The sequence below is a fragment of the Eurypyga helias genome, unplaced genomic scaffold (genome assembly GCF_000690775.1).
Source record: "Eurypyga helias isolate BGI_N326 unplaced genomic scaffold, ASM69077v1 scaffold37366, whole genome shotgun sequence".
NCBI lineage: Eukaryota > Metazoa > Chordata > Aves > Eurypygiformes > Eurypygidae > Eurypyga > Eurypyga helias.
The window spans coordinates 1-9977 of NW_010259231.1; the positions used below are offsets into that span (position 1 = coordinate 1).

At 54.3% G+C, this 9977-nt stretch overlaps 1 protein-coding gene across 1 annotated transcript in view; it reads right to left on the bottom strand.

Moving 5' to 3' along the window:
- Window positions 1-493: 493 nt before the first annotated feature.
- The window catches only part of LOC104511849 (lysine-specific demethylase 3B-like), a gene marked incomplete at its 3' end in the record, with an annotated part of 15127 nt that continues 5643 nt past the window's right edge, over window positions 494-9977 (bottom strand). Inside the window, 7 exon segments of the mRNA XM_010154617.1 lie at window positions 494-601; window positions 1904-2056; window positions 3036-3250; window positions 4220-4421; window positions 4774-5276; window positions 5278-6014; window positions 8479-9057. Of these exon segments, the coding sequence (XP_010152919.1) occupies window positions 494-601; window positions 1904-2056; window positions 3036-3250; window positions 4220-4421; window positions 4774-5276; window positions 5278-6014; window positions 8479-9057 (2497 nt within the window).

A 9977-nucleotide genomic window follows, 5' to 3' on the forward strand; every position in this document is an offset into this window, starting at 1 on the left:
GGCTGATGTAGCTGCCAGTCACTCCCCATCACATTTGAGAAGTCCTGGCAGTCAGGCGCAGTCCCCAGTGACTGGATAAACAGAAGCATCAAGCCCATTTTGCAAAGGTTAAGAAAAGAGGACCCTGGGAACTGTTCTGGGATTCCATGATTTTTAGGAGCAGTTATGTAAACAGTCAAGTCAATGGTCAGCACTCACCACTTCCTCTCCCTCCTCCCTGGAGAAAAGACCACCACCTTTCTCGGAAGTTAACCCCATGCACTGATACAACAGAAAACAGCTGAGCACAAGCAGTCCCAGCCGGCCGAAGGCGCTCCCCCCAAACCCTCACCTAGATCTGACTTGGGTTACTCTCCCGCATAACAGGTGTCCCCTAAACCCACGTCGGAGAAGGTAACAGCTACAACACCAACCACCTGAGCACTCTTCCCACTTGTTGCTCACAACTGAGAAAAAAACCCTGGAGCTTCTCTGTTCGGGTTTCACGCGTTACCTGTCCCAGGAATGATCTGTGTCGGCATCAGATTCTCTGGTTCATGAGACTGACCCTTTGCACACTTCAGCCAGGAGAAGACCTCCTCATCCCCCATCTCCTCCGACTCTGGAATAAAGACACAAAGAAAGCAAAGTTTGGACAAAAGTCACTACAACTTCCCCCAGAACGTTTCCGCATCACTACTGCTCCTTCAGGTTCTTCACAGTGCAGGAGATCCACCCGCTGATCTTGGAAATGAACTATAAACACAGACCAGGATCCACAGCACCTGCTTCGCCACTGCAGGTCATACAAATACCCCCCATCGCTTGGCACTGTGGGATATCGGTGTTTCCAGTGCCCACCCTCCTCTGCGCAGCAGCGAGAGCTCCTCAGATGCCCAGGCCATCTCTTCACCGTAGCCTGGCACGGACAAGGTTATCCTATTTACCTCCTTGAGGTGAGAAGAAAAGGGGTCGAGCGACATCTGCCCCTGAATCATGGACACCTCACAGAGAGAGCCTGAGGGGCCAGATACTGTGTGCTTGGGAACCCGCCAGCCTGCCCGTGGGATGGCCATTTCTTGCCTCTGCATCGCTCGCCTTCTCTGGGTCTCCTCTTTCACCTGTCGCACAATTTTTATCCTGAATCACAAGGTCTCTTGCTTTTACTCTGCCTTTTCTCTTCCCCAACTCCGGTGCCATGGGGGAGTGAGCAAGCGGCTGCGCATGGCTCACCTCCCTCCTGGGGCGACCCCCAACAACGGTATAAACACAGGTGACTTTTCACCTATTTTAAACAACCTGTTGCTTTTCTACTTTGCTCGGTGTCTTTGGCACCGTTATCGTGAGCGGCCAGCAGCGCTCGCACTTACCGACATCGAGTTCCGAACCCCTGCTCTGCCAGCCTTACGCTGGGCCCTGCCCGCTGCCAGCACAGCCGCTGCCGCAGGGAATACCCACAGGCAGCCAGGCGCTCCCTGCTGCGAACAGCGTGCCTCTGTGTCAGAACGGGACTCACCAAGCCCCAGTGCATCACGCAATCGGAACCCGCAGGAAAGTTCCCAGTCTAACCCCCGCTGCAGACAGGGTTCTCCGCAACAGCGGCCTACCAGCTCATCGCCTGACGGCTTCCCCCTGTTTAGGTGTTGCTTCATTCCCCGAGGAAAAGATGGAAGTACACACAGTCTGCCTCCACAGCCAGCCGATGCTACAGTCTGAATATGCAAACTGTAACCAACTAGGTGTGACGCAGACATCCGAGGAAACAGAATGGGACAGCAGCGTACAGGACAGCAGAGCCTGAACCCCAAACCTCCAGCCTCCCAGGCTGACAGTCACGCACCCTCCCACGGAACCAGCGACAACCTCCTGGCAGCTGGAAGCCAGTCAGTTCAAAGATTCCAGTGGGGAAAAATCCCGTACTCACCGCTACGGGGGCGATTCTTCCGCAGCCGGTAACAGTCCAGGCAGACCCCGAAACCACACTTGCGACAGACCCAGTGGATGTTGAAGAGCGGCGTCTCGCACACGTCGCACATTTCCCTCACGCCACGCACCGCTCGCTTCCACGCCACTTTCTCTGCAGAAGGAAGGAGCGTTCGGGGTTACTGCTTTGAAATTCTGCATTCCTCCCCTCGTCTGTGAACGCCACAGCAACACCGACACACAACCAGCTCACAGAAACGTGACTCAAGCGCCGAGCGCAGCGACAAGCACCCGGAGACACATTTTTTGAGCTGCTGGTCTCATCAATCTACCCAAATCCCCATTTCTATGCCCAGCGACGGTCCCGTCCCGATGCTCCCGCTGCAGGGAAACAGAGCGGCGTTCTGCTGTAATGGTGTTCCAAGGAGTGCCGACGGAGCCCCCAGCTGCTGCGCGTTCGTGCACACCTAACAGGATGTGTAAAACCCTCCGGAACTCGGTTAATTTTACTGCTCAGCTGCCCGACAACGCTCTGCATTCTGAGCCAGCACAGCAGCCGAGGAAGGGCAAGTCCTCTCCCAACAGCCGCCCTTGCACGCTCCTGAAGCTCAGGGGGAGCTGAGGCAGTCGCAGTTGTCCATGTGGCAAGCTGAACTGGATACCCTCGGATAACTTGTCCTAAGCCCACCCCCCTTGCAGCAGCAATAGAGGCCAAGCCCTTGGAGGCTGAGCCCTTGAGGCACTGCTCCCGCCCCAGCAAACCCTGAGCTTATGTGATGCCCCTGGGCGTGACAGGAAGGAGCAGGTGAGGGAAGCTGCCCATGGAAGCACAGCTGGACAGCTTCTGTTTTCTTGGGAGCAGGGGCCAGCTGCTTCCTGCATTTGGTTCCTGAGAAAGAGCTCTGTGACGCCTGGGAAGGTTCCTGTTAGGTCCCCGGCAGTAACGTCACGCTGACCCAGGAGAAAAACCCCAAATGCTGGCCCCACAAGTACACCCCCTCGAAGCAGCGAGCACAGCCTTCTCTTCGGGAGAAACCTGAGCAGTGCTATTACACACTGTCGGCCCCACTGCACGGCCCTGTACACACGCCACAGCGAGGATGGACAGACAACATGGCAAAAGCCCAGCTTACGATGTGGCTCCACCATCATCATTGCTTCCTTCTCTGACATAACAAGCTGGCAGAACTGGTCCCCAACATTGGCCAGGATATACTTGGAAGTTTCCAGATCGATCCCCTCTGCAGGGGAGGTGGAAGGAATCCAGAGGCTCATGGCATCAGGGTCACTCTGTTGCGGGTTCAAGAAACCCTCTACACGTAGAATACCTTTCCGGGTAAATATCAGCCTGCAGAAAACAGAATGGAGTAATTAAGAAGCTGCTCAACCACCTTTAATTACCTCAGAATGCCATCTATGTCAGAACATAATCCCAGAAAGGGGGAAAAAGGCTTGAGCTGGAGCGTTACACCTTACAGCCTGTACAACGATTATGCAATCCAAGCACAGAGAATAAGGTCTGCAACGGCCACGAGACCCACTAGAACGAATCTCCAGCTCTCAGTAAGCGCTGGTGGGACGTTCCATGTACAGGAAATGGCTCCAGCCTGTAAGTCGTGTTTTCCTACACTACTAATAGACAGGGATGACAAAACTCAGTGTCTGTGGGCTGCTGCATGCTGCTGCTTGTGGAACTCCCCCTGCCTCTCATTCTGTTTTAACTGAGGAGAACGTCATTTCCCAACTTGTGGGAAGCCAGTATTCCAGCCCTGGCTAGGGCCACCAGCACATGGCAGCTGTTGTAGGCATTCAAAACCCTGACCATACCTACTGCTCTTGCCCCCTCCCCACAGAGACGACTCACACCGGCTTCAGGAGAGGCGCTGATGCTCCTGGGCTCTGTGTGGTAAGAGCCACAGAACCCTGAACATCTGCCAGCACCAGGGGTAACTTCATTTCCAAGCAAGACCAATCGTGTCTTTAACCCAACACGAGATGCATTTTTAACGGGCCCAGAAGCGCAGCAGCTATAATCCCTACCGGATGGGCGGCACACCCACTGCAGCCCCGCCGTCACATTCTACCCTACTAAGCCAATTCAGTCTCCCGAGGCGGGACGCGGAGGCTTGCGCTACGTGAGCCCCACGGCAGCTCCTCCCGCCCCAGCGAGGGAATTCCAGTCAGGAGATGCAGGGAAATGCAACACGCTCAAAACCTTTGTTACTGCACCCCAGCACAAAACATAGCTACTCTGTGCTCGGACAAGGTCTCAGCTCTGCCCACAGACTACACACGAAGTAAGGAAGGATTTGAGCACCTCCGGAAATGGAAGAAGCGACACGCCACAGTTGAGTCATCCTGCTCTTGCTCCTTAAACTTGCGGTACCGCTCCAGACGGCACTCCCGGCACTTGTGCAGATGTGGAGCTACGTTGATGCAAGAGCCGTCCTGGAGAAAAGGCTCACCTGACTGCTTCAGCTTCCTCACCTTGCTCATATCCTTCAGCACAGACTGGCCAACTGGGGGGTGCAAAGTAAAGGAAAAATCCGTCAGTTAACAGCAAAAGGACACTGGCCCCGACACAGAGTTTCAGAGATCCATATGTTCATAGCCAGGCAAAACCAGGAAGACCACTGAAGCCTGCAGCACACCACACCTGTCCTGACAAACTCATGCTCAAGCATCTCGCCAAGGGACCGCGTGAATTCACACCCAAGCAGCATTAAGCTTTAGCTCTGTAAACGCCGTGTGTGCTGCCTACTGAGCATCAGTGGGGTTTGCACTTCAGGTTAGTTCATGGGGCTCATCACAGGAGATACCCAGTATCCCACCTCCTTGTGTTTCCAAGAAACCCTACATTCAAGTCATCACCTTTTAAGGGAGCTGTGCGAGGCCGGCCCTTCGGGGCCTGCTTCCCTTTTCCTTTCCCCAGCAGCAGCTCCGCGTTGCGCTCTGCATTGGGGCCCAGCTTCGCCATCAGGTGGTCCGGGATTCCCTTCATACAAGCCTTGGCCTGCAACTGGTCTTCCGAGTCACTCAGGTCTGACAGATCACTATTGGTACTGGAGTCCGAGTCCTGCTTGGACGTCAAGCTCCGCTCGTCGAGAGAGAACCTTTTCACAGCTTCAAAAGGGGCTTTGTTCTCCTGCGAAAACTCTGCCTGGGAAGAGAAGAAGCCGGGAGGATGTCTGCCAAACACGCTGGAGAAAGTTTTCAGAAGAGGATTGTCCTGCTGCCCAGGCCCAACAGCTGGCTTTTCTTCCGTCGGGCTGGAGGAGAGCGTGGGCATCTCAATGGGCTGCGTCAGGTTGCTGGTCGGTGAGCTGGAGCGGCCGTTCCCGACGGTGGGAGGGCTCTGAACACCGGAAAAAAAAACCAGGAGCACTGGAGATCATCTTGGAGGAGTCGGTTGTTATAAACAAGGTTTTCTTCTTGACTAGAGAAGAGTCTGTGGAGGTGAGCGAGTCTGGCCAGCCGGAAGCGCCCTTCGGACCCGCAGGAGTGGAGGGAGCAGAAGCCCCCGTCTGAGATGAAGATGCAAAGCCACTGAAAGGGCTCCGTTCTGCTTTCTCGGCAAAAGCCAGGAAGGGGTTGGAGGGCTCCTCTCTTGACAGTTTTGGGGGCTGTAAAAACAGGTTTTCATGACTATCGGAGGGGCGGGTATTCAACAGGCTTCGTGAAAAGGCTGGAGTAAGGGTAGGCATGGATTCCACAGGCAGCTTCCGCTCCGCAGAACTGCCAGGCTGGGCTCCTGCTTTAGTGTCTGCTGGGAGAGCTTTACCTTTACAGCTCCCAGCACCCACACTCTCTGTACACTGCTTGAGCGAGTCCCGGCCAGAGGGATCTTCCGTCAAGCTCTCCGAAATGACCGTGAAGTAGTTACTGGAAGGGAGATTCTGGGACATGCATTGAAAAAACAAGTTCTTGGACAGATCAGGATCTTTCTGAGCCTCTTGTCCAGTACTGCAGCCAAAAGGAAATCCGGAAGGCTTGCTTTCCGAAGACACCACTCCATTTGACTGGCTCCTTCCACCCCCAAATGCCAAGGACTGGGAAGCACTTGGGAGCGAGACTCCAAATCCAGAAGCAGCCAAAAGTGAACTTCGGGAATTCTGAAACAAAATTGAAAAGCATCAGCCTGTGAAAGGATTGTTCGGCTCACCTTATCGCACAGCGAGCATCCTGCTTACCCCCCTGTACCAAACCTCCAGCGCCGTGGCTTACACGGCAGAAACTTGGGTAAGGACTCCGCTAGACTGACTTCGCCTATCACCACCCACCTAGCCCAGGCCTAAGGCTGGCTTCATGGAGCAGTGCCAGGAAGGACAATCCCGCTCCACCGACTTACTGCCAGGCGGTTTACGTGAAGGATTAGTCACGGTTCGTTAGGGGAAGAGAGTTTAATTGTCAGAGCCAACGCTTCTGAGCAAACACCCTCCGCAATAACAACACTGCTGAGTGAAATCAATAGCAGGAGACAGATATAAAACATAGCAGCGTAACTCCAACACACTGCAAACGGGTATAGCGACGAGGGGAGAGAGCTCACAGGACCCGATCAGCCGAGGTACAGTGTGGCAGGGACCTCAGTCCAGCTGACAGTTCCTTCCCAGCAGCGTTTGATAGCCCTGGGCACACAGGCACCCAAAAGGGCCCACGGGGATACAGTGGGAGGTGCCAGCCTGCGCCATTCTAGTCAGGTCGGCCTGGAGCGGTGCGTAGAGACAAGGTGGGATGGTGCTCCCCAGTGCCACGTAACCAACCTGTCTCAGGTGACCATCCCCAGTGGGCCCACGGGCGGAGGGTGTGAGCGAGCGAGATCTCACACGCTGCACAGCAAGGGCGTACAGCCTCAAGGACGAAGACAGGGCCCAGCCTGCGCCCAGCCCTGCTTCTCTCTTGTGGTTAATTTGCTTCCCCTTTCTCAGGGGGCTTGTCTTGACATCAGTCTGGGCTCTGGACATCAGTCGAGGCCTCACACCTACCCACAAGCTGCTGAGCGAACAGCGTGCGTTACACACTGAACACACGTGGACACAGCGAGCACTTGGTGTCACTGCACACCGACTGCCCCCCAGCCCAGCGTGTGGCCAGCCCCCAGCTGCACTAACCTGACCTCACCTCCCCCCGACAGCTCTTCAAATACTACCAGTTCAGGTACTTCTTTTTAGAGCCAAAGTAACTGTCACACACTGAGTTCTAACAGCTTTAAACAGCCCAGGAACAGGAACACAAACCAGGCTTGCCAAGTAACCTCAAGGGCCAGATCACACTGTGATGAAGTGGAGAGTTGGAAGCGGTAACACGTGACCTGTCTGCAGCCCCACTGATTTGTGTCGGGCTCCCTCCTTCCAGAAAAACCCCGTTTGAAGAGGACCGGTGGCCCACCTGCAGGCTCTGCAGCCAGAGCACCAACAGGGACTTAAACCAAGTGACTGGGGGGGAGGGAGGGGGCAGGAGAGGTTGCAACAGAAATTCTCAGTACAACTGAGGTTCCTCCTCAGTACTGCTGAGGATGGACTGTTCACCCTCACGACCTGTACTTGCTCCCAGCTCTGAACCACTTGGTGTTTTAGCAGGGCTGGAGGAGAGAGCAGGTTACATTGGCAAACTACAACTACCAACACTCCTGCCTTCCACAATTCTACTTCTCCTTCACACCTTGCATATAGGAATCTTCATCCCAAGTTAAACATCTCGCCTTCTCCCCCGCTCCGTTAGCTAATACCAAAGTCAGGGGTGTAAGCACCCTGTTTAACCTCCTGGCAGCCCCCCTGGACTCCAGGAACCTTCCGTTTTCTTCAGCCAACAGACTAGAGTTTCCTAATTTTCCGCTGTACTTGCCAAGACGAGCTTCTGCTTTGTTCTCACAGGCCTTCATTTGATTACTTAAAAAACCTTCTATTTTGTTGTTAACGAGGTTTCCCTTCTACTTCTCCCCTGGAAAACAGACAACTGGAGGTCTTTGAGCTGCTCCCAGACTGAACTCCTCACAAGACTTACCTAAGGGGGCCAACCCACCTGTTTCTGCTGCCAGCCCCAGGCAGTACTCGATGTCACTGGCTCATTCTTCTACGCAGAGATACCATGGCCCTAGCAGACAAGTTGGGGATCTCTCAAAGGCATCTCTAAATGAAGCCTCAGCTTTTTTCTAACAGTGCTGAGGGGGTTTGTCAGCAACCTAAATATTGAACTCAGCGCACACTCTCACTCACATCTGTTCACAAGATGTGAAAAGGCAAGAGTATTGAGCAGGTTACCCTACATAAGACACAACAAAATTAATTCTGCTAAATTCAGTGCTGACAGTGCCTTTAGGGCTGCATTTCTCAGGGTAAGGCCAACTAAAGGTGCGCTAAAAAGTTGTCTCTTACAACTCCTCCACCAAGTACGTTCGTTTTCCTCTGATCTGGTTCTTAGATCAGGCAACAGGTTTCCGTTGGGAGGGGAGGGATTCATCAGAGAAGGAGCAGGCTGCTCGGTTCACAGACACACCCTGTAACAGGGGCACGCCGCAGAAGGCCTGCTCCGAACACCTGGGTACGTCTTGAACGTGCGGGATCACGAGCTACTCACCTCTCCCTGCGCTTGTGGCCGGCTTGTTTTCAGCTTCTCCTGCCCAGGGCCAGCTGGCAAACTGGTATCAGAGATTCTCACAGTTGTCGGCGTCAAAGCAGTCGTAGTAACAGCAGCTGCAGACGTCACCGTGCCTTGGCCAGCCTGTTCCAGTGATTTTCCTGCCTCTTTACATCCAGAGCCAGCTAGTAACGCCGGTCCAGCCGCAGAGGAAAACTGAGTGAAGGGCAATGGTGTGTCACCACCAACTGGCTCGTCCTGGACTACCAGTGTTCGGCCATTCTCTTTGGTGTAAGTGGCAAAGCGAATATTGCGATTAATCTGAGGAATGAACGAAGGCAACTGTTTGGCCCTTGGATCCAGTCCTGTTTCGCTACTGGAGCCTCCTTTCCAAGGACCTCTGCTTGCCTCACCTCCATCGCTACCATTGCTATCCACCTCACCCCTCTCCTTTAGCTTCTTTGTTGCAGGATCACATCCGGAATCTGACGCGCTTTTCCTCCTCCGGCCATCCTTTCCCTCCAGACTTTCTTTCTTCTTTTTCCCTTTAGGTGGTTTAGCTGCCTTCAGGCCCCCTCCCTACAACAGAGCACACCACGCAATCACTGAACAGGTAAGCAGGAAGACCCGAGCCCAGAGCGTTTCTGTTAGAAGGAATACATCACGCTGCTCCCCAGCTCAGGAACGTCCCTGCCCACCACAGATGGAGGCGTCACGGGAAGATGCCACCAGAACGCAAGCCCAAGAGCGGTCTTGTCTTTTTTGTACTGGGATAGGATCTTCCCAGTAAGATTTTTAGCTGAGCTACTCTGCTGTAGCACGTACCACACCGTGGCAGGGTCTGGGAAACACACAGCTTGGCCATACTCCAAAGCTCTTGCTAACGTAGGAGAACGATTCACACACTGATTTTCACAGCAAGTCTAATCCCGCAGTTCTCCCGAAGGACACACGCCCTGCCCACCACTCAACACCTGCAACACTTAACCGCAGGAGAGAGCCCGCCCTTTAGCCCAGGGTAAAACCAAAGCTCGTGTTATCACGGAGCCTCTCGACTGCAGCAATAGGACGCACAAGCACGTCCCGGCTGAGAGGAGCCAGAGGGTAGTTTTTAGAAATGCCCAAACCAGCCTGCAAAAAGCAGAGTGAGCCTGTTAGAAAAAGGCAGCAAGTACAGAAACATTCTTCACCAGAGCGCAACCACCCCACTGACCAAACTCCCCCAGGATCCGTGCTAACTTAGGAATAAGGGGCCTGAGCAGAAGGAAAGCTGGGGAGACCTTATTGCAGCCTTCCAGTGCCTGGGGGAGGCTACAAGAAAGCTGGAGGCGACTTTTCCCAAGGGCAGGGAGTGACAGGACAAGGGGTAACGGGTTTGAATGGGAAGAGGGAGATCGGGATGGGACAGCAGGAAGGAATTCTTCCCGCAGAGGGTGGGGAGGCACTGGGACAGGTTGCCCAGAGAAGCTGTGGATGCCCCATCCCTGGATGTGTCCGAG